This window comes from Megalopta genalis, chromosome 1, assembly GCF_051020955.1.
Source record: "Megalopta genalis isolate 19385.01 chromosome 1, iyMegGena1_principal, whole genome shotgun sequence".
Taxonomy (NCBI): Eukaryota; Metazoa; Arthropoda; class Insecta; order Hymenoptera; family Halictidae; genus Megalopta; species Megalopta genalis.
The window spans coordinates 23,733,593-23,757,611 of NC_135013.1; the positions used below are offsets into that span (position 1 = coordinate 23,733,593).

General features: G+C 48.9%; 2 protein-coding genes across 3 annotated transcripts in view; one reads left to right on the top strand and one right to left on the bottom strand.

The window, feature by feature from the left end:
* Nucleotides 1-4,750, top strand: Afg3l2 (AFG3 like matrix AAA peptidase subunit 2). Of its 2 annotated transcripts, XM_033472392.2 has the most exons (14): nt 1-217; nt 560-680; nt 745-1,054; nt 1,135-1,228; nt 1,333-1,498; nt 1,581-1,713; nt 2,037-2,155; nt 2,233-2,508; nt 2,584-2,811; nt 3,025-3,251; nt 3,338-3,514; nt 3,588-3,806; nt 3,961-4,260; nt 4,610-4,750. In XM_033472392.2, exons 1-13 carry the CDS (start codon nt 134-136, stop codon nt 4,249-4,251), a joined length of 2,445 nt encoding a protein of 814 aa, XP_033328283.2. In that variant the 5' UTR covers nt 1-133; the 3' UTR covers nt 4,252-4,260; nt 4,610-4,750. The 2 variants fall into 2 exon arrangements, with proteins under 2 accessions (XP_033328283.2, XP_033328282.2); XM_033472391.2 differs by lacking the exon at nt 4,610-4,750 and having other exon boundaries at nt 3,961-4,520.
* LOC117221471 (uncharacterized) overlaps nt 4,674-24,019 on the bottom strand; it is a 25,081-nt gene continuing 5,735 nt past the window's right edge. Inside the window, exons 2-5 of the mRNA XM_076523319.1 lie at nt 20,658-21,959; nt 19,499-19,987; nt 18,601-19,071; nt 4,674-16,517 (exon numbers count right to left, since the gene is read on the bottom strand). Coding sequence (XP_076379434.1) covers nt 19,548-19,987; nt 20,658-21,959 — 1,742 coding nt within the window. The 3' untranslated portion in view covers nt 4,674-16,517; nt 18,601-19,071; nt 19,499-19,547. The remainder of the gene's footprint in view (nt 16,518-18,600; nt 19,072-19,498; nt 19,988-20,657; nt 21,960-24,019) is intronic.

Here is a 24,019-nt window from a genome sequence, read left to right on the forward strand (position 1 = left end):
AGATTAGGTAGATTTAGTAGAATGGTGGCAAATGGTGGCTTGTAGCCGGTGATGTGTTATGCGGTTGTATTAGAGATAGAACTCACGAAATTTCATCATATTACGTGATTACGTCGATTACGACTTCAGAAAAATGGCTCATCAATTATTATGCTCGGCCACTAAATTCGAGAAATTCGTTTTAAAATTCGTACATAAAAATAAGGATACACTTCGGGTATGAATGTAACCTATTATAACCTATGCTCTCTATTAGCAAACAAAAAATATATTTGTTCTGGATCATGATTACGAATCTTAATCTTTATGCTTGTTTAATCGGTACGGCGCAAATCCGTATACTTTGTTTCTATTTATGTCGTCTGTATAAAAGCAATCAAACACTTTACTTAAAGCACACATAAAGCAAACTGCAGTTCACATTTCAGTATTGCTAAGAATAGTATATTGAGTTTTATTTTGTACATAGTTCAAATATATATTTATTTTATTAGTTTTGTGCTTTTCTTGTATAAATTATGTGTAAATAGTATAATTAATTGTTTACGATTGATTTCAGTTACGAAGGTACTTGTCGTTATTTAGAAGTGGCAACGAGGTGGCTGTATTGGAACAGGTACAACAACAATGGAGGCTATTAATGAATAAACCACCGAATGGATTTGAAAAGTTCTTTAAAGGTTGTTACAAACTTGTACCTTGTTGTTATAAACTTGTCTTATATTTTTGTTTTTTTATTTATAGGTAGCAAAAAGGATGGATCCAAAACTGCAGAAAAAGTTGCAGATAAAGTTAAAAAGGGATCGGCTAAGGAGCCTGTTAAACCAGAAACGACCGAATCATCTTCTAAATCTTCGCCTACCGAAAATATTGGTCGTCAATGGAAGTTTCAATTCAATATGAACTTTCCAGGAGGGAAAAAACCATTCGAAGAGACAAGGAATGAAAGAACAATGTATTTAATTGGTGTCATGGCGGTGTTAACTATTGTAGCATACTTTCAGCTATTAGCATCTTACGGCGTAGAAGTTACATGGAGGGAGTTTTTGTTACAGTAATTATATATCCTCGTCAATTTGAATAAACATGAAGTTTTATTAAATTGGATAGAAATCTAATGTAAAATAATTGCAGGTGTTTGAACAAAGGAATCGTAGACAAATTAGAAGTTATTAATAAACAATGGGTTCGCGTGAAGTTGTTGCCAGGTCAGCTCTTACATGGAACTGTGAGTTTGTTCGATTACTATCTAAAGTTTATACCTATATGTGAAACAAAATTATATAGGGTAACCACGTAATTTTATTTCAATTTGTTGAATTAATTTTATAGGATACCCTGTGGTTCAATATTGGAAGTACCGAAACATTTGAGAGAAATTTAGAAAATGCCCAGATAGAAATGAACGTAGAACCACAAAATTATTTATTGGTAGTCTATAAAGACGAATTTGAATTGCAGCATCTTTTGAAATTCTTGCCTCAAATATTGATGTGGGGTAGGACATGCTCCTTTATACTTCATTTAAATTGGATGTTCATAAATTACGGTCAATCGCAATAGAAATATTTCAATTGTAGGATTTGTGTTACTCCTGTTGCGGAAATCGATGCAAAGTTTGGGTAGCGGTGGTAAAAGAGGCGGAATCTTTGGTTCCGTGATGGAATCGACTGCGAAATTAATTAACTCCAAAGATATCGATGTCCGATTTAAGTAAGTGATTCCGTGAGATTATCGATTGTATATGTATCACTATTTCTTTTAGCGTTCCGATGAATTGTAGACAATTGTCTTCTACTCTGAGGCTCTTTCTTCCTAGCACGTTTTAGGATAACGAGCGGCTATAGAAGAGGAATGCGTGTACAAGCAGTTTCACTTACTAGTTTAATAGAAACCAAATGAAAAAGGAAACATGCGATAGAGTAGAACAGAATTGTATACAATTACGCGATGTCAGATTTAAGTAATAGTTTATCATTTGTCATGAAACTGCTATGAATAGACCATCATATTGTATGATATTAAAAAAAATACAGGGATGTCGCTGGTTGTGAGGAAGCAAAGATTGAAATAATGGAGTTTGTAAATTTTTTGAAGAATCCTCAACAGTACATAGATCTTGGTGCTAAGATTCCTAGAGGTGCAATGCTGACAGGTAAACGTACTTTATCTAATAATTAATTACGCATTTGATCACGGTACTAACCGTGTGAACATGTGAACGATTTACAGGTCCACCTGGTACCGGCAAAACATTACTGGCTAAGGCTACAGCCGGAGAAGCGAATGTTCCATTTATCACAGTGTCGGGTTCCGAATTTCTAGAAATGTTCGTCGGTGTTGGTCCCTCGAGAGTTCGAGACATGTTTACCATGGCTAGAAAGCATGCTCCATGTATATTATTTATTGACGAAATCGATGCGGTTGGTAGGAAAAGAGGGAGCCGAAATTTCGGCGGTCACTCCGAACAGGAGAACACGTTGAATCAACTTCTAGTTGAAATGGACGGTACATAATAATAACCGAACGCATTCGATCAATATCGTATTCACCAGACTGTTGATACAACTTATTCTTCACCAGGATTCAACACAACGACCAACGTAGTCGTATTGGCAGCTACCAACAGAGTAGACATCCTAGACAAGGCGTTACTACGACCTGGAAGATTTGATAGACAAATTTTTGTACCCGCTCCGGACATTAAAGGACGAGCTTCCATCTTCAAAGTACATTTAGCGCCTTTGAAAACTACCACAGATAAAGACCAATTAGCTAGAAAGATGGCTTCCTTGACGCCTGGCTTCACAGGTATGCGAGTTTCGTTAGAAAGAGAAGGACGAAGTTAAAAGTCTTATAGGGTATCTTTAAAAGATATCGTAGCTGAAAAGTTCGAATGCCAAACTCGTATGCCAAAGATTACTCGAACGTTCCTATAAAACTTACAAACAGTATCCTTTACCGAAAGGAATATTTGAAAGATTGCTCTTGTATCATCGGAGTATTATACATAGGTCTTTCTAGGAGCTGATATTGCTAATGTGTGCAATGAAGCGGCTTTAATAGCGGCGAGAGATATGAACGATAACATTCAACTAACGCATTTTGAACAGGCTATTGAGAGAGTTGTCGCCGGTATGGAAAAGAAGACAAATGTTTTGCAACCCGACGAGAAAAAGACAGTCGCGTATCACGAAGCCGGCCATGCGGTAGCAGGCTGGTTTCTGAGGCACGCGGATCCTCTTTTGAAAGTACGTTTAACACTTCCTTAACGCTTGTTCAACGCTTAGAACGAGGAACTAAAACCATTATTTTTTTTTTCACACGAACGCAACAGGTCTCCATAATCCCCCGTGGGAAAGGCTTAGGTTATGCTCAGTATTTACCGCGCGAACAGTATCTTTACACCAAAGAACAATTGTTCGACAGGATGTGCATGACGCTCGGTGGACGAGTGTCCGAAGAGATATTCTTTGGTCGTATAACAACGGGAGCGAAAGACGATTTACAGAAGGTAATACGTACTCTATTGGACTTGCAATTGATTTTATAATCCGACCATTTTTGCGGAATGATATTTTCAACAGATCACCCAGAACGCGTACGCTCAAATTATTCAGTACGGTATGAACGAAAAGGTGGGCAATGTTAGCTTCGAAATGCCGCAGTACGGCGATACGGTGATCGACAAACCGTATTCCGAACACACCGCGCAATTAATCGACAACGAAGTACGCATATTAATCGAGCAAGCTCACAAGCGAACCCACGAGCTGCTCACGAAACACAAGAACGATGTGGGCAAGGTACAGTTTATAATTGATATCTATTCACCTTTCAAAGGTAACTCTCCGAAGGAACAAGGTCCGCCACCCGATTCGACTTCTGTTTGCGAAATTCGTCCGAATCAATGGCATAGAACGACAGACCAGAAATAATGTTGTATTCCGTTTGTACCAGGTGGCTGAAAGGTTACTGAAGCAGGAGATCCTGAGTAGGGACGACATGATAGAATTGCTGGGGGCAAGGCCGTTCCCGGAGAAGTCGACCTACGAGCAATTCGTGGAAGGCACAGGATCTTTCGAGGAGGATACTACCCTGCCGAAAGGATTGAAGGAATGGAATAAATCGTTGGATGCCGACGCGACTAACAAGGACGACGCGACTAAAAAAGACGACGCGAACCCGCCATCATCGCCGCAGGCACCCGCATCCGGTAATCCGAAGGATCAGCCGGAATCACGAGCATAATTATATTAGGTTAGATGATAGTCTGCTAAGTACTTTGTCTTATAGTTTGAAATATATAGCGATATTTAAGTATCAACAGAGAAAAAGGTGCGTTCGTTTGCGTCGACTGCGTCGATTGTAATTGTCGTTCTCGTATAAGTCGGTGGCCACCACGTTTCTAGCCCTACAAAGAGAGGCGTTTTATCACCGCGGTTCTTTTGTAATGTATATTATATCTTCTTCGGCTAGCATGAACTTTTGTTAAATAAATTATAATGGAACGACACAAAGGCTTCATGGAAATTTTTCTTCGGAACAAATTCGTCGCGCCGATGCATTCAGGCGCGTCGCTTCTAATCGCACGTTCTTTAATTTATAGAAAAAGCAAGTTGCCCGAACGAGTCGTAGGAGGTCTTAGGGGTGAAAGAAATGATAAGCCACGATTTATGTTTTTTGCAACGTATAGTTAATAAAGTTTACAAATGTAGTGCAATTAAACTGTTCCATTCTTAAATAAGTACATTGATAATTTGTTTACGTTACTGCTTCTAATTGTTGGGTTTCGCTTTGGCGGAATTCCTGGTGCGCTCCAATGAAAATATATCGCTTGTGGGTGTACGTGAATTGGGCGCGCGCACGCGCATGTGTCGAGTGTACGTGTACGCGTGTCTGTAGATTGAGTTCTTTTCTATCATATATGTGTAACATCCTTGGAAGGAAAGGAAGTCGAACAAAGAAACGGGAGAAAGAAAAACGAAAACAACTCTAATCGCGTTCCTTGTATACGAAGGTCCGTCTATACATACAATATGTGTATACGTATACATATACATATACATATACATACATACATACATACATACATACATACATACATACATACATACATACATACATATATATGTATATCTACATACGCATACCTTTTCGTTTGTATAATAAGATTGAAAAAGATTTAATGCGACGAAGGTCCTGCGTCGATTAGGTTCATGGCATTAGGAACAAATTTTCGCCCCGGGTGGCTAAACACGTGTTCGAAAATAATTTATTTACAGTCTTCCCATTTGTTTTCAAACTAAAATACCTCTTACCTCATATATTGTATGCAACATTCAACAACTTCGATATGTACAAAATGGTACATTGATTTTCCTGACCACTATTTCGTAGATTATCGAAACAACGAAACGTATTATTGGCTGGAAAATAAATCAGGGACCAATAACTTCCGGGAAGAAAATGTTTAACACGTTGTACACCCGAATTTCGTTTCATTCGTATTTTCATGGTTCGTTCGATCATCGGTGACCGGCGTAGCGTGCAACGTATTAAAAAATTCTGTTCACTGAAGAACTAGATGCGTCCACGAATATGGAAATGTAGAACCTTCGTCCACGCTTTGTCTCTCTCTCTCTCTCTCTCTCTCTCTCTCTCTCTCTCTCTCTGTTTTCGATCATGCTCTTTCATTCTCTCCCATTCTCTCTCGCACTCTCTCTCTCTCTCTCTCTCTCTCTCCCCCTCTTTCCTGCGCGCATCGATCGGTAAGTCGGAACATTGAAAAACGATTTCAATAAGATAAGCATCGAGCTCGTTCAGACGCGAATTTGAAACAGATCCGAGCAATACAGATGCGCATGCATGCATCTCGACGTATCCACTATCAGTCTTGGGATTTCCATTGAAAACTTGTTTTAGGATCCGAAACGCCCTTGGGAATTCTATGGTCCGATCGTTCACGTTTATGCCCCGATCGAGAAGTTCGCCTTTATATTTTAACTCCTCTCTTTTTATGCGCACTCCTACATATTTTTTTCGCCCTGTTCGAAAAAAGAAAAAATACGGCAGTGGATTATCTAGCGATCGCCGGGCTGCAAGGGTATGTGTTCTTTTTCAAATTTGGTATCGTGAAAAATTCTTCGCGTAAAAGTTTGGGATGCCGTCGACGGCAGTTCGACGAAGATGTAAGGTGTCATCGGTCTTGTAACAACCTTGGTAATTTCTTTTCGAGACTAACAAGTTACCTCGAGTTATCCGAGAACTTCCTTACACACGCGCGCGCACGCAGAGATTATTAATTGCAAGGAATTTATTAAATTTTTCCGAAGCCAATTAATTCGGAGATTTTCGGAGACCGGATCGAGCGTTCGCTTCGTATTTCATTCGTTGCGTTATAAACGCGTAAATTGCAGCCTAGCGATTATCGTTAATTTACTCGGTTTGTCGCTGTCCCGCCTCCCAAATTAACTCCCAAAATGACTAATTGTAAGTTTCAGGTTCGCGTTCGAGGAACTCGAACGTTTCGTATCACAGGTATTCGCTTGAAACATTCCAGAATTCTTTCTTCGTTTAAACTTTAAACGCACGCCTCGCGCAAAGATAAAGCGAAATTCTCGATCGATCCGTCGATCGAAGAGAAGAGCTTCGATCGGAACGATCGTCCACGCGCACGACGAAAGTAAAAAGATCATCGGTTCGCGTCGCTGTCCAGTTCAGGACAAGGATGGACTTGTTGTAAAACAAACAACAGCGAATTTATTTGCGACACGTCGCATACTTTCTCATTGGTCCATTTCGCTACGAGCAGGAGCCGTTTGCGCTTGTACTTGTTATTCGTTACTAGTTACTTGTTACTTGTTACTCGTGTGCAAGTGTGCATGTGTGTGTTCGAGCACGAAACTAGCAGCACTAAAATATGCCAGCGCATACTACGATACCGAGTTCGTTCGATCCGGTTTTTTCTAGCGAATCGAACTCGAAAAGAATCGATAAAAAACTGTTCTCGTCTTTCGAATAATCCCGATACGACATCACTTACAAAAGGTTCATCCTCATTTTGAACAATGAAACGAACGCCAATCTATTGTTTTGTTTTCATTCCGATTGGTCGGAAGGAGGATCGTTTTCTATTTCAATGGATGATTTTATAAAAAGTATAAGTTCATTTTCGACGTAACAAATTATTGATCCCAAGACAGCGTTTTTAGTTTTCTTTTTTCCTTTCTTCACTTTCTCTCTCTCTCTCTCTCTCTCTCTCTTTCTTTCTCTCTCTCTCTCTCTCTCGCTCTCTCTCTCTCTTTCTCTCCTTCTCTCCCTCTTTTTTTGTTCTTTTTGGTTTTTCTCCTCCGAAGTGGCGCGTCGTCCCAGCGTTTCTACAAAACTATACGATTTATCGAGTAAATATTTATACGTTCCGAAAACGTTTTACCATTAAACTTAGCACGCTAACTCACTAATCAAATGTATCATACAATCACTAAATTATTGCTTTGTCGTACCTTGTATCACACTAATCTAAACCCTATTCTTGTTTTTCTTTTCATTTTGTTTCGCGTTCTATCCGTGTTTCTCTCGGTTCCCATTCGTATTCTCTCGTATCCGTTTCTCGCCCCTTTTCCGAGAGCCAGATTTACACGACGATCATGGTTGTTTCGTTCGTATCCGTTCGACAAAGACAATGGAAACCGAAATCGCACGAATTCGTTACCGATCACGAGAGCGACGACGCGTTGCCTTCGTTCTTTCCATTTCTAACGTAACGAATCGATAATTACACGCGTCGCTTTCTTCGTATTCTAGCCGCGGTCTCGCAGAGACTCGCAGGCTTGCAGTTGTTACGGTTGCAGGCGGTCTTAAACGTATATTTGTAATCGTTGAATTTGGCGAATTCCAATGGAGATTTTCCACGAACGAGCGGCGTCGTCGTAATAATCGTTTTATCGCGCGTAACCGCTTTCGTCGACGTCGGTTTCCGCTGCCTGACTCGTGTATTTCTTCACTCTTTTCTCGATCTTTGGTTGGTTCGTTCGCTCGATCGTGTCGTGTAATACTCGTGTGTATCTGTGTGTGCATGTGAAACGACTCTTAACGGGTTGTAATTAGCGATGGGATCGGGGATGCATCGAATCGTCCGCGACTCGAAACGAGAGAAACGCGTCGCGATTCTTTGCTTCGCAACACGCGCGATACCTGTTTCCGTTCTTTGCAATTTGAATATATTTATCTTTTGCTTCCCAAACGAAGCGAACGCTGTCGGTAGAATCGGAAGAATCGGAAGAATCGGAAGAATCGGAAGAGAATCTGTGTTTTATCATTATTTACAGAAAATCGTCGAATAAGTCCGTGTTCGATATTCCTTAATCCCTGATCGCTCGCGTGGTACAGTAACGTCTCCCTAACCGACGCTCGGATTCTGCAGAAAAATGGACAATTTGTGAAGAGGAGACACGATTATTCGAGCCCTGCAGCTCGTTTTTATAGCTGTTCACAATTCGTGACCGAAATTGTCCATTTTTATGGACAATCGGAGCGTCGATTAGAGAGACATTTACCGTACAGCGATGTCTCCTTAATCGACGCTCAGATTCTGCAGTAAAATGGACAATTTTTGGAAGAGGAGATACGATTATTCGAGCCCTGCAGCTCGTTCTTTTATAGTTGTTGACAATTCGTAACTATAAAAGCGAACCGCGAGGCTCCGATAATCGTACCTTCTCTTCCAAAAATTGTCCATTTTTGTGGACGATCCGAGCGTCGATTAGAGAGACATTACCGTACTCTGTACTGGTCGCGAGACGATCGACGATCAAATAATTGCGAGTGTTCGATCGGTAAAGCTTGTGCGACAACTAAGAATAACGACGACGCTTTCTCTTTCCGTGTTCATCGTTGTCGATCGAGCCGAGCGAAACGAGTTTCATCGAATCGACCGGCATTCGGCTCGATCCCATCGCTGGGCGGTAATGTAAGTTAAGCGCAGGTTCCATATTTATTGACTCTGCTTGCGACTCGAGCGGAATCCAAATTATGGTACGGCGCCGTGCCGTGGCCGTGCCGTGCCGTGCCGTGCCGTGCCGCGCCGTGAACCGTGCTCCGATCAATTTCGTAATCGAATTCGTTAATGGATAACCTATTTTTTATGCGGCGCCTACGAGTTATCCGCTAAATTACCCAACGGATAATTCGCTTTTCACGCCCCGTTTCGCCGTCGCGAAATCATTCCGCCGTGCCACCCGTCCACGTGTTTGGACAACCTCGAGCGATTCTCGCGATCGCTCTCGATCGACGATCGTTGCAACGATTATAGCGTTCCGTTCGGATTGCGGAAAATTCTCCTCGATCGACGCTCGGATTCTGCGCGAAAATGAACAATTTGGGTAACAGGAGATACGAATTTTCGAGCCTCGCGGCTCTCGTTTTCATAGCTCTCGACGATCGGTAACTACAAAAATAATCGTATCTCCTTTTCTTCCCAAATTGTCCATTTTTGCGCCGAATCCGAGCGTCGATCAGGGCGAATTTACCGTATCTGCCAGAACTCGTTCGGACTTTCCAGATTTGTTCTCGAAAGAAATGGAAGATGCGAACAAGAATTTGATTCTTCTTCGAGCAATTACGACGAGTTCGTCCTTTCGGTGCGAAATCACTGTTCACCGAAGCTGCGGACAAATTCTCCGAGTATTCGATCGCTCGGATGGCGCGCTCAGGATCCATTTCGATCCAGCATTTCGAATCGCCCAACGTCCAACGTCCGACTACTCGACTCCCCCGATGATTCGTTCCGATCAATAAGATCGATAAGATCTGGACAAAGCGTCGTTATAAAATTGCTGAAAAAATTGACGAACGACTTTTCGAGCGGAGCTGAACGTTGCCGTCTGTAAATGCTGGTATAGACCGATACCGATCGTCGAAACTGTTCGCGTCCCCTGAGTATTATTAAATAACAAAAGATTAATCTCTCTCTCTCTCTCTCTCTCTCTCTCTGTTAACTCAGATTCCATCCAAAATATTTGAAAAGATCCTCGCCCGCATGGAGTTAGAGTAATGTCTCCCTTACTGACGCTAAAGTTGTCCACAAAAATAGACAATTTTGAAAGAGAAGATACGATCGTTCGAGGCTCGTTGCTCGTTTTCTATGGTTATCGATCGTCAACAACTATAAACACGAGTCGCAAGGTTCGAATAATCGTATTCTCCTCTTCCCAAATTGTCCATTTCTGTGCAGAATCCGAGCGTCGATTAGGGAGAATTTACCGTAACCTGAGCGTCGGCGAGGGAGTGCCGCTCGCTTCTCCCAGAAATACGTATACAAGAAAATCCTGCGGTTTGATTCGCAGTTCGTTCTTTCGTGATTTCGTTCGCATCGATTTAATCGCGACGTCGAATCAACGTCGATCGAGGTCGACGGTCCCCGAGGCTGTCCGACGAACGTCCGTCTCGTTTCACAGCAAAATCTCTAAAAAGTTCGTTCGATTCTCCGTCTCTTTCCCCTCTAACGTTGCTGGATCGCTAGAGAAAAGTTCGATCATCGATTATACATAGAAAACGAGTCGAGTTCGAACTCGAACGGATCTCGACGACGACCTCGGGATCGATCGGAGGCGGTCACGGCCGGCTAGGCGTCTGTGTGGGACATTCGACTAACATACACGTACATATCCATATACAATATATCTCGGGGTGTCTGTCTAATAAGTAAACTAATTACATTTACGTGGACAATCTCTGTCTCGTTTGTTCGTTGTTCTTTTTACCGTGTTCTCAAAATGTACAGTACATATACCACGCTCGTCTCCGTTCCACTCGTCGACGCTCGCGCACCTTTTCTTTCGTTTTTCGCGTTTCTCGCGTTCCTCGCGTTTTTGTTCCGCGTTTTCCATGTTCTCCATGCTTCGCATGTTTCCCGTGCTTCTCTCCTCGGCTCCGCGCACCTCTTCATCGACGATACGTTTTCGTATCACCGCGTAAGCGACGATCGATCGTTACGTTAGACTTACCGCTGCTTCGGCGTAGTAACGTTTAAGTACTTTGGTCCTCTGTAGAGTCTTTTCTTTTTTGCTTTAATACTTAATTACGCGCGACCGGTCGAAATGGCGGGCGGTCCCGGTCGCGACGGCGGCCGCGGACGAGCCGCTCGCGTACCGCGGTACTGCCTCGAACGACGATCGTTTCGAATCGTTTAAAACTATTATCGAGACCCTTCGCTCGCGCGAATCGATCCCTTTGGAAATGCGACGAGTGGGCCGTGCTCGAACGTTTGGCAGTCTGTGTCCATCGATCGAGGACTCGACGGTTCGCGGTCCTTCTCCGACCTCGGAAATACGTGGATCGAACGAGTCGACGATTCGGCCAGCCCTCGCGCGCTCCTCCGAAAGATTCGTCCGTTCGTCCTTCGGACGATTCGTTCGCGATCTTACGCTTTAAGCGAACGCGTCCGAAACGGGAGAAGAACCTTCCGTTGAAAAGATCGAGGACCGATTTACCGATTTTACCGATTCGATTATCATCGACGCGACTCGCGAAACTCGTCGTCCGCTTGTTTCGAGCGTTATTTCGTCAGGCAGTACGGCGGTCCTCGTCGCGCGCTCTTTCGGTCCGCGAGCTCGCGACTCGCGGCTCGCGGCTTCGGTGTTGCTCTTATTCTTTAAGTAACTGTACAGCTAGGAGGTGTCTCTCCGTCGACGTTGAGTATAATCGTGCTCGTGCATCGGGGAGGGGTCGTCGATTTTATCCGATAGAAAAATTTCGTTCGAGCGCGGCTTCGCGACGGAGAACGAGTACGACGAGAATCCGAGCGATCACCGTTTGGAAAATACCAATGGTGTGTCCCCGTTACCGGTAACCGCGGGGGGAACGGTTCACGATAACAACAACGACGACGACGACGACGACGACGACGACGATAAAGATAAAGATACAGATACGGATAACGATAACGACAACGTAATCGCGATTACAAACTTGCCTCCCCCTTCTTAATTAGTGTAACAGTCGGCCGACCGGCGAAATTCTTTTCGCGTTTCCGGCTCTCCGAGGTTTCGTCGGAGAAACTCGATTCGATTCGAAGCGTCTTCCGGTTAATTCTTGACTCGAAATTTTCATTTGCCGCGAAACGATCGCCGAGAATTTTCATATAGATTTCATTTTGGATCGTTCTCGCAGGGGCGGCGACGACGTCGTCTCTCAACGGAGCGTTTTGAAATTCGATGGGAGAAATCGGGAGTAGCTCGGACGATCGTCGTACTCGAGATATTTCCGCGCGAATCCGAAGAGAAATGGTTTTCCTATCGCCGGCAGAAGCTTTCCCCGGACCGAGAAACGTTCGAGGCACGATCGTCCGCTGGGGCCTGCCACTGGATCTCGTTCGTTTCGTGGTTGTCTAAAAAATAGTGTCGGCCCGTTCGCTGCCGCGTAGTTCGTTATTATTATTACTATTATTATTATTATTATTATGCACTGTTCCCTCTTCTTTCTCTCTCGTCCCGTTCTTTGGTTTCATCGAGCACGGTACAACGGATCTACGCGTACTAGTAGTCTAGGTCTAGGTCTAGGTCTAGATCTAGGTAGCGTCGAATTCGATTCGCGCCGCTTCTCTTGTTCGTTCTCGAAATTCTGGTCCATAAATATTGGAACGCTCGCGAGCGAAGCTGAAAAACTGCCGGTCCTAGACACACCACCATCTCTTGTACCAAGTGTTTTGAACGAGACAAGCGAGCTCGATTTTTTGGACATTTTCTAGACATTTTGTAGATTATATGGAGCAACGTGGATCGTGGATCGTGGTTCGTAGATCGTAGACGATGACTTTCGACGCGCGAACCGAGTCGATGGTTCTACCATTTATGGACGCTCACGGAGCGAACCTCGTTTCCGCAGGCGTAATGTCCGAGCAACGGATCGATTCGATCTTCCACGATCCCTACGATGTCTATCGGACGATCGTTAAAACATCTTCGGTCTACCACGGTCACCGTTTCTTTCCGTTCTCCTCCGAAAGACTCGCGGATCCTCGATGGCCGAGCGAACGGATCGAAACGGCGTCGTCGACGATATTCGGCCTCGAGCAGAGTCGAGTCGATTTGCTTTAAATTACCTTCGGTTAGTTTCTTGTACTATTTAGTTGCTTTAATTATCTAATAGAATATTCTGTTCTCGATCGTTCGCTACTATACCGGTTAAAAATCGGATCGTTGGCCGTTCAGTTGTCCGCTGTTCTCTGAATATTATTGACTACCGTTACGAGAGGTTAACTCTATTTAATTAATAGATTCGATTGACTGTCGAGTATCGTAATATACTTATGAAGACGAAATTGGTAGCTGCGAATACTATCGAGCCCGCGATCGAACTTGCGAAATGATTTTAGTAGGCTCTCTCTCTCTCTCTCTCTCTCTCTCTCTCTCTCTCTCTCTCCCCTTGCTTGCTTTCTCGCTGGCATGACGCGTGAAACTCTCACAAACGATGGGATCCGTGAAAATCGAGCACGAATCTACTCGAATCTCACAGCGGAACATTGTGATCTTTCTCTCTCTCTGTCTTTCTTTCTCTCTCTCTCTCTCTCTCTCTCTCTCTCTCTCTCTCTCGCTGACCCCCCTTTTTCGTTCGTTTCTTCTTCTCGGTCAGAATCAGACTCGCTTAACTTAAATTCAGACGAACGAAGAACGATTTACCGCTACGAATCCTACATACAATCACAAATCATCTTATTGCTCGAATTTTTGTTCTCTTCTCTCGAATCCGTTCGGTGAAAAACATAGAAAAATAATGGAATATATTTACAAGTCAACAGTCTCTTTTTAATCTAGGTTTCCGAAGCGAATGCGGGGGCGTTAGGCAAGTCTACTTCTGACGTTCCGATGCCGAGCAGCCTGCCGGTGGCACCCGTCGATCAAAAACCGTGCACGTGTTCTCGTCGCAGGCTCGAGTTCTCGGAAATTATTGCGCCGTTCGCCGGCCTTCCCGCGATTTCCGCGATTTCCGCGATTTCCACGATTTCCACGATTTCCACGATTTCCACGATTTCCACGATTTCCAGAGGAAATCGCGTCGCGAACGATTTACTCCTCTACGCGTTTCTTTCTTCTCGATACCGTACCGCCGAGCATGTATTTCGGTACTTTTACTTCGACAAAATCGAGTTCGTTGCGAGCATGCGACGAGAACACGATTTGCTTCTTTATTCTTGGCCCGCCGACGCTGCGCGACGCGACGCAACGGCATCGATTACATTTTCCGTGCGTTGGCTTTTGCAGCTGTCGCTTATGCAAAAGTATTTTAGGAAAGTTTTTACTCCGTTCTCGGAGAACGCTTCGTAGACCGACGAAGCGGAATACGATCTCGGGGTTGGTGCGGTTTTTCGAAATCTCACGGTCACGCGCGCATCGCTGCTCGTGTCAACCCTCGCACCGCGTCCACCCAATTGCTAGGATCGCGCGAAGCAAAAGAACGATCGGACAATTTACCGACTCTCGTCCATCCCTCCTTTCGACTTCACAGATTTTTCGTCGAGGTGCTGGATCGCGTCGTTTCGTCGCCGCGCGAATTCGATGCCGAGGCGCGAGCCGATCCAAGTTCGAAATCGCGTGTTCTGGGAACGAGGGCTGGACGACGGTCGTAACCTCGGTCGTGGAAAAAGCAGGGCTGTAAAATTCATCCGAAAGAGCGAAACGCGCCGCGAGGGTTGGGGAAAACGCGCGCAGACGGCGAAACGTTCGATCAACGATCGACGCGACGATCGACGAAGCGAAAGGACAGACGGTTCTGTACAACCGAGGATCGCTCAAGACTTAAAGCTAAACACCGGGGGTGCCAAGACTCGGTGCGATTTCGGCACGCAAACTATCGCCCCTATCGTGTATAATCGCCGTGAAAATGTCTCGTACCAAAATATCTCTGCGTGTCGTGTATACAAAAACGCGTCCCGCCTCCCGTCTCCCGTTCCGTCTCGCGTGTGCTTTCCGTCCGCTTTCGCGAAATCAAGAGGGGACCGCGCGGAAAGGAAACTCGGGTTCCACCGGACGTCTACGTACCTACGCGTGCTCGGTGCTCTACGCTCTACGCCCTACGCCCTACGCCCTACGCCCTACGCTAAACGCTAAAACGCTCTAACAGCCCCAACCCAGAGAACCCAGAGATAAGCAGACGCAAAATATCTAGCGCGCGGAGACGATTTTCCCTGCGACGAAAATGCGACGAAAATGCGACGAAAATGCGACGAAAATGCGACGATTTCTCCGCGAATATTCCCCGGCATTCCTTTCGTCGCCGACGCTCGACTCCAGAAATCGACGCTGTTTTTCCGACGACTCGGCTATAAATTAATATCACATTGGCCATCTCGCTGCCCCTCCCACCGAAACCGATCCGGATCCGTCCCGACGTCGCGCGCCCAAGATGTGTCAAGCGAAACGCGTTGGAGAACGTTTCAGAAAAAACTGCGATCCTTTCCTTTAGCGTCGCGTCGATTTTTTCCGACAGCTTCGGCCGATCTTTCTCGCAGAGTTATCCGAAACGGCGACGGTACAGGTTATATCGCGCGCGCGCCAGTTCGGCGAACGAGTTTCCGCGATATCGGTCACGGTGTTGTTCTTCTAGCTTTTCGGTAAAAAAACAAAATTATAGAAATTTCCCGACGATGCTTTTATAATTCGACGATCGAAAGTCCCGTCGAGCGAAGACGCGATCGCGGCGACGAAGAGAGAGTACATCGTTTGCAAACTCCCCTGCACCCTAAAACCGCGTCTCCGCGGGCAACGCGACTCGTTCGATCGATTCGATCACGGACTAGAACTAGAAGAACCAAAGAACAACCGAAGCGTGTCCTCGTCTAAAATTAAACAGATATAAATATAAATATAATACATATACATAATATATACGCGATTCGTAATATCGTCCGAGCGAATAAATTAAGCGAAACATCAACGACTAGACGCATCGAGATCGTAACCACGATCGTAATCGTAATCGTAATCGTAATCGTAATCATAATAGAACGCGAACGATGCCCGCTGGGTTCTCCGAGCCGCGGCCGAAAAAAATCGCCGATAAGTTTTAGGGCGCGCGGGCCGCAATTGGTCGAGATCGCGTTTCGCGCGTTTAACAACGGGGAAATTACAGGAGGATGTTCTATAATTCAGGGGAGCAGAACGACCGACCCTTTCGCCACCGAATGGTCATTCCAGCGTTCAACAGGTGGTCCAGTTTACGTGAAATGCGATGAAAACCTTCGACGTGTGCCTGGCCTGGTCGCATTGTGCGCGGAGAACGCCGACGGAACATCGGAAAGAGAACGCTGCCGCCGCCCCGTCGCGTTGCCCAAGAAATTCGGGCCCGTGGCAACGTTTTTTAGCCGGCGAATCGCCGGAATCGTCGGTATCGGTGGAACCGTTGGAACCGCTGGAACCGCTCGAATCGCTGGAATCGCCGTCGTCGGTTCCTCGTTGTCCCTCCTTGTTTCGTGGTCGCCGAGTGCTTTCGATCCAAGAAACTAGGATTTTGTCAGTTCGCTGTTAAAAATAATATCAATGGATCAATAGATCGACAGGTCTGAGAAGGACTCGCTCTCCGGCTCCGAGAGCCGCCAAACCACGCCTACTCGCTCCGTGAAAACTCTCTATTATTATACGGTTTCGTTGGTTCGGAATTTCACCGTGCATTTACCGGACAGCCGACCTTTACGCATTTGTGAAAAATTACAAAAGTTCAAAATTCAACGATAAATAATTACAGATTAAAACTTGGCACGACACTGTCAAACATTTGCACCCCGATCGTCGGTAAATTCGAGAGCAAAACCTTACGAAAATCCGAGGACTCGCGAGCAGAGTCTATCGTTCCGTAGATTCGAAAAATGCGCAACGATCGGCAGCCTGTTTCCACGTAATTAAGAATTTATTACGAACAGCTTTTAGTTCTCAAGATATTCCAAAGCAGCAAACTGTACGATACAGTTAATGTCTCTTTAATCGACGCCCAGATTGCGCACAAAAATGGACAATTTGGGAACAGGAGATACGATTATTCGAGCCTCGCGGTTTATTTTTATAGTTATAAATTGTCCACAATTATAAAAACGAGGCTCGAATAATCGTATCTCCTCTTCCCAAATTGTCCATTTTAATGGACAATCTGAGCGTCGGTAAGGGAGACATTACTGTACAGGGTGTCCCAAAAATGTCTCGCCGAATCCGAAAGTAGGGGATTCCTGAGGTGATTCGAAGCAACTTTTCCCTTAGCGAAACTGCAATCCGCGGCTTCGTTTACGAGTTATTAACGAAAAACAGTGACCAATCAGTGGCGTGATCATTTGGCGCGGGACGGCCGAGCCAATGAGCGGAACCGGGCTCCGTGCACTCGTTGGCTGGGCCGTCTTGCGCCAGCAGAGCTCGCCTCTCATTGGTCAGTGTTTTTCGTCGATAACTCGTAAACGAAGCCTCGGAGAAAATGTTCGCAAAGGAAAAAGTTGCTTCGAACGACCTCGGGAACCTCTCGTTTCCGTATTAAGAGACATTTTCGGGACATCTATGGCTCCGAGAAACTATAAATTCGGGTACGCGAGGGACGACGCAATTATCGAGCCGAAATGCCGGAAGATCGACGTCGGGTTTCCACTTTGGTTCTCCACGGCCGCGCGAACGCGACTCGGACGGTCCCGAATCGGGTCTATCGGTCGCGCTCCCGGTTCCGTTCCGTTCCCGATCCCGGCCACGGTTGGCTCCTTCGGCGCAAATTCCCCGCGAACGAATGTTATCGGCGATGTTAACCGATGGTTCCTCGATAGCATCGCATCGATTCGGCGGTACGATCCGCGGCACTCGTTTCCCGTGGTCCGTGGCCCGTGCCGCTAATTACGAGCGCCGCTCGTTCTCCTTCTCCGTCGAAGCGGCACAGCTCGCTTCGGCCATCTATCGATTACTGAACGGGGGCGGCGCGGCGTCGGGCGCAGAGGGATGAAAAGAATGCCGTTCGCGATCGAATCGGGAACGCTTGGCGTCGGCTAGCGACGAGTCTCCTCGGCCGCGATCGATCCGAAGGAACTCGCGTTTGTCTCCTTTCGTCGCGCCACGATATTCGAGCCGATCGCTCGATAGCGAACCCACCCCCGTTCGCGATCGCCGCTCGCTCGGAAGCGGGATCGGGATCGGAATCGGAATCGGAATCCGATGCTCTTGCGCCCTCGCGCGTTCCCCGTCGCGTTCGCGTTCCAGAGACGCGTCCCGCCCGAGACTCGAGCCTATCGAAGCATCGAAATTTCGAGGTCCCGGGCTAATATTCGCCGTTTCTTTTTTCGGGTGAAACGAATCGCCGCACCCTGCTGGTCCGGCGATCAGGGTTAAATATATTTTTCGATTCGTTGTACTTCGAGCTGCTCGTTTTCAAGTTTTTCTTTTCGATTGAAATTTAATCTACGCGGGCCCGCGTTCGATTTGAAATCGATCGAAATAGAAAACGATCGGGGGACGGTCCCGTGCATTTTCTAAATACGCGCGCCGTCGACCGAGGGGCCCGTTCGGTTGCTCCGAAACGCGAGCGATCGCGGCTCGAACGATCGCCGGAGTAGAGTCGATCGCTAGTAGATCGATCGCTTACCAAGAATGCGTTTGCTGGCTCAGGACGGCCGAAGTTTTGTTCGGTGCGGTGGCATCGACGATGACCCTGTCGAGCTCTTCGACCCCTCGGAATAGTTTGGGAAATCGCCATCGTTGTTGCGAGCTTTTTCGAAGAGAGCGGCGGAGCGCGGCGAAGGATGGAGCGACGAGGGCGAGTGGGGGAGCGTTTGGGTGGTTGAAGGGGGGAGGGTGGGAGTTAGGAACGAGGCGGAAGCAGAGAAAGGCGACGAACTCGTGCCGTCGCCGTTCGAGTTCCAATCGAAGTTCCAACAGGACCGATTCAGCTTCGAATCGACCCATTCTCCTCGACACGGTTCCGGCAGCTCGAAAACGTTCGCTTTCCACTCGCTGGCCGACGGGTACGCGAAATCGTCCGCCTGGCCGTTGACTCGCACACGTCTCCGCTCTTCTCGGATCCGACGACCCGCTCTTCGGCTCGACCGGTCGCTGGCTAAACAGAATTGTTCGTACCCCGATTATTGCTCCGGTTCGAAGTTTTCCCGTTGTCGCTAACTACGGCCGATTCGCATCCGTCCAAGTTACGTATTTTGATCGGAACGAAATACTTGTACAGAGAGTTCGATCGATCGCCCCGAATCGAATTAGGCGGTCGACAACTTTGCTTCCACGATCGAAGCAACCGCGATCTTAAAAGCTAGCCGACGCGGCCCTGCTTCTGCGGCAGGGGGCGAAGTCTGGAAATCGTCACGGTCTTCTCCCCCTCTTTCTCGGCCGCTGCCGCGCTCGGCAGGGCTCGAAGTTGCCGAGCGGAGGCTCGCGGACCTCGCGGACCTCGCGGACCTCGCGGTTCGATCGCGAAAAATTCTCTAGCTCCAGCTCCTCTCGGCGGGCCGATAAGAGGGATCTACAGGATTTACCTGTCGGTCAGCGACCGAGTCGTCGACCCGCAGCCCACGGCACTCCGGTTTAAACGGACGCGTCGACGTCGTTGCTGCTGTCGTCGTTCTCCCTCTGGCAGGCGGACTCCAGGTGCTTGTTCAGGTACGACTTGAGCGCGAACGACTTGTGACACTTGTGGCACTCGTAGTTCTTGTCCGCGGAGTGGGTCTGCATGTGGGCCCGCAGATTCGACCTGTCCGCGAACGCCTTGCCGCAGTGGGCGCACCCGTACGGCTTCTCGCCCGTGTGACTTCGCAGGTGGCCTTGCAGCAGCCAAGGCCGCGAGAACATCTTCCCGCAGACCCCGCAGCTGTGCGTCAGCTTGTGCGTCAGCACGTGCATCGCGAGGGCGGGCATGCTGACATACGCCTTGCCGCAATGGATGCACTTCTTCGCCGATTGGGAATCGATGCTGCGGTGCGTCTGCTTGTGCCGCGACAGGTTCGACGAGGTCGCGTACTGCTTGCCTGAGAACCGAAACGACTCTTTACTACAGGGTGTCCCGAAAATGTTTCGCAATCCGGAAATGGGAGGTTCCCGAGGTCGTCCGAAGCAACTTTTTCCTTTGCGAAAATTTTCTCCGAGGCTTCGTTTACGAGTTATCAACGAAAAACACTGACCAATAAGAGGCGAACTCGGCTGGCGCGCGGCGTCCCCGCCCACGAGTCCAGTTCCGCTCATTGGCTCGGCCGTCTCGCGCCGAACGATCTCGCCTCTGATCGGTCTCTGTATTTCGTTGATAACTCGTAAACGAAGCCGCGGATTGCATTTTCGCTAAGGAAAAAGTTGCTTCGAATCACCTCGGGAATCCCCTACTTTCGGATTCGGCGAGACATTTATTCTTTAGAACGAGCTTTCGCCAAATACGAAGTTCTCTAGAAGATCTCTGTACGTGTCAAGGTTAAAAAAGCCTAGAACGGACGGATCGAGTCTCGGTCGTCGATCGAACCCAGACCCAACCCTCGGCCGATCGTGTGCTTCTCGATCGGCGCAAGTTCGCCCGAGGGAACTGGGCGAAAGCTATCTCTTCCGGTAAAAGTTGGCAAGAAATTGGCAAAGTCTCCGAAACGGCGCGCGACCGTCTCGTCGACGAACCACCTATGCTACGAATAACCGGGACAAGTTCGAAGCTCGTACCGCACTCGCAGCAGACGTATCGTCCGATCTTGGAAGTCTCGGGCGCCTCGACGGGCTCGGCCTCCGGCGTCTTCTGGCCGTTGGTGGTCTTCTTGTTCTTGGACCTGCCGTCGGCGACCAGCAGCGTGTCGTAGGTGTAGCTCGCAGGTTTCGCCTCGGCCTGCTCGATCACGGTCTGCACCTCCTTGTCCTTCTGGCTGGGCTGCGAGTTCGGGTTGTTGTTTTCGATGTCGCTGCTGCACTCGGACGTGGGCGGCGTCAACGGTGGCGCCGATTCTATCGCCGGATGCTGCTGCTGCGGTTGTTGCTGATGTTGTTGTTGTTGTTGTTGTTGTTGTTGTTGTTGTTGTTGTTGTTGTTGCTGTTGCTGCTGCTGCTGCTGCTGCTGCGGAGGCGGTTGCAGGGGTTGCTGGGCGACGATAGGGGCGCAGGGGATGGACGGGGCGCTGTACGTCAAGAGGATCTCCTGGACCGGCGAGAGGGGAATGAAGACGCTGCCGGTCTGCTGGACTATCGTCGCGCTCGGCTCGTAGACGATGCTGGCCGTGGACGGCTGCTGCGGCTGGTGGTGGGCGTAGACGGCCGAGCCTGCGAGGTCGATGGTGTTCACCTGGTAGATGGGCTGGTCCGGTTGGTAGACCGTCATCTCTTGGATGTCGGTCGCCGGGCTCTCGATCACGCTCTGCGGGCCGATGGCGACGCTGGGTGGCGGCAACGGCGGCAGAGACCTCGAGAGCTCGAGCAGGTCGTGGGCGGCCTCCGTCTCCGCGGGGGACCGGTCCTTGAACATCGGGGACACGTGGCTGGCGATCGCGTCGCAGCCGGGCCCTATCCGCGCGTCGGCCAGGCCCAGGGACCGGCCGCCGTCCTCCAGGTGGTACGGCGTGGCGGTGCTCGAGGGCGGAGACGGCTCTCCGGGCGGCGGGCGGTGCACCCCGCTCGCCGGAGACCGCTGTTGCTGCTCCGCCGCCGGTCCGCGGGGCGATCCGTCGCGAGTGGGGGGGAGGCTCGTCGCGAAGGGAGCCGAGCTCGCGTCCGCCGCCGCCGACGAGGCCGACGAGACCGACTCCTTCGCCGCGGGCCGCGCCGAAGAGACGCCGCTCCAAGAGACCTCGGTCGTCGCTTCCGTTCGCGCGGACGCCGGAATCGGCTGCGCGACGCTCCTCGGGGACGACGGCATCCTCTCGATCTCGCCGCGATCGTTACGGTCGCAGCGCTCGCTCGTTCTGTTCTGGCACGCATCCTGCTCGGGCGTCTTCGTTCCCGTCGGGCTCGGCTCCTGCGACTGCGGGTTCAGGTATTCTGCAAGAAAAGGTGGGACGTGAGCGTACGTCTCGCGATTCCAACGGTCGATTGGCTCGACGGGAGGAAACATCGGGCACGAGCTCCCGACAACTCGCACATTTTTCTCGGGCTTTCGTCGCGTTTGTTTCGGGAACGACGTCGTTTTCGCGGAAGACCGATATCGAGGGTTTCGAAGCAGGGACGTAGCTGAAATTTCGAGCAAATTGCTCCGCGTATAACCAAAATCCCTGAGACACGCGAGACCGATGCGTCGAAATATTCGAGTCATCGTTCGCCGAGGGAAAGATAGAAATCGGCGGCAAATTAGGACGATCCGCTTGCAAACGGTAATCGATTTCGAGCGACCGACGACGGCTCGAACGTCGAACGCCGCGAACACTTTTCCTATTTTCGAGAAAATCGGCGTGCGACGTGCGGCACGGAGAGAGAAGCTATTAACTTCCACTTCCCCTTCGAAAGAAGAAGCGGTATCGATCTTCCCGGTTCACTTTATGCGTAGCAATTAAACTTTCCGCGGAGCAGTCTCCGAAGGAAACCGAGAACCCTCGCGAAATATAATAAACTCGCCTCCGGGTCCGTGGGCCGGGTTACGGGCTAGACTCCGGGTAGATGGAAGCGGAAGCAGATCGGAATTTCGTTTGTAATAGAAAAACTTTGCGGCGCGGCTGTTCCCGTTCGATCGCGATCGGTAGCGTGGGAACGAAAGAAGTCGGAATCGAGGACGAGGAAGAATGGAAACGATCGGGGGCAAGGGTGCGCGAGAAATCCGAGACCGAGAGGAGAAAGACGGGGGAGGCCCCCGTGGGCCCTGTCGTCCGAGGATCCGAGTAAATTTTGACCCGTGCGATCGCAACGCTTCTCGTCGGGAGGACGATTTCGAGGGGACGATCGTCGCGACGCGCGCGGGTCGGAAACGATCCAGGCCGACGCGTCGCGTCGCAGAGTCGATCGAACGCGCCACTCGATTTCGCGATTTGACTTTTTAATCGAGATTCGACGGGAACGAGCCTCGCCGTCGGCGTGTGCCAGAACGGAAGAGCGTCGAAGCTCGCTGACGTTGCGGCGCGCGGTGGCGCGGGGCGGCCGCGGGGGTGGCCGGGGAAGAGGGAGGAGGGTGGTTCGTGGCTGCTCGGGGACGGGATTACGACGGCAAGTATGTTGGAAACGGGGTCAAAGGGGATGAGTGGATGGCTAAGGAAAGTGTAGGAGAGCGAGCGGATATAAAATTTCACGATAACTCGGTTATGAAACTGCGCGTTTCATTTCAACGCCGCCCGACGCCCGACGCCCGACGCCCGGCGACCGGACTGCGAGCTTCCGCGTACCACGACTTCTCGAATCGTTCTCTCGACGGTTCCCTTCGTTGTTTTTCTCCGTGTCCCCCCCCCCCCCCCCCACCCACCCACCCCACCCCCAATCCCGGCAGAACCTCGCAATCTCTCCGCTGGGGAAATTCTCCCCGATTAACGCGAACCGGTTATCAATGACTCCGCGATTCCCTTATTACCGTCCTCCCTTCGGCCGACTTTTTGCCCGTTTTCCGCCGCGATTCGCTCGAGCAACTCGCGGCGGCATTTTCGCCGTCGAACCGTTTTCCCGGAGAAGCGGAAATTCGATGCGAAATCTGCGTTTCCGCGCGATTTTAATCCACCCACCCCCTCTCGTCGACGTCTCTATCTTCCGCCCTGGAAACTTCGATCCGAAAATTCGAATCGACTTCCGCGTCGTCTCCATTTTGCGGAGCCCCCGGTCGGTGCAAGAACGTTTCTCGTCTTCTTTTTACTTTTCAAACTTTGTCCACGATCTGGGATAGAATCGGCCGATCCCAAGCGATTCTTATCGAGAGAAACGATCGTGCCATCGGGAAAGCTGTTGAGAAACTATCGAACGGCAAGATCGATCGAAGCGGCTCGATCGACTGAAAATAATCCATCCATCGGTCGGGTCTTGCGTTTCCGCGATCGCACCAACCGTGCGGACTTTACAGATTTTAAAAAAAAGATTTGCAACCGACAAAGTTCTAACGGCCGTTTAAAAGAAAGGACCGCTCGCTCCGG

What these genes read in the sequence shown, in the direction of transcription:
- Afg3l2 (XM_033472392.2), top strand. Translation starts at nt 134, where the DNA reads ATGGCTCATCAATTATTATGCTCGGCCACTAAATTCGAGAAATTCGTT. An exon ending in TGGAGGGAGTTTTTGTTACA is followed by an intron (nt 1,055 to 1,134) that starts GTAATTATATAT and finishes AAATAATTGCAG; the next exon opens with GTGTTTGAACAAAGGAATCG. An exon ending in ACAAGAACGATGTGGGCAAG is followed by an intron (nt 3,807 to 3,960) that starts GTACAGTTTATA and finishes CGTTTGTACCAG; the next exon opens with GTGGCTGAAAGGTTACTGAA.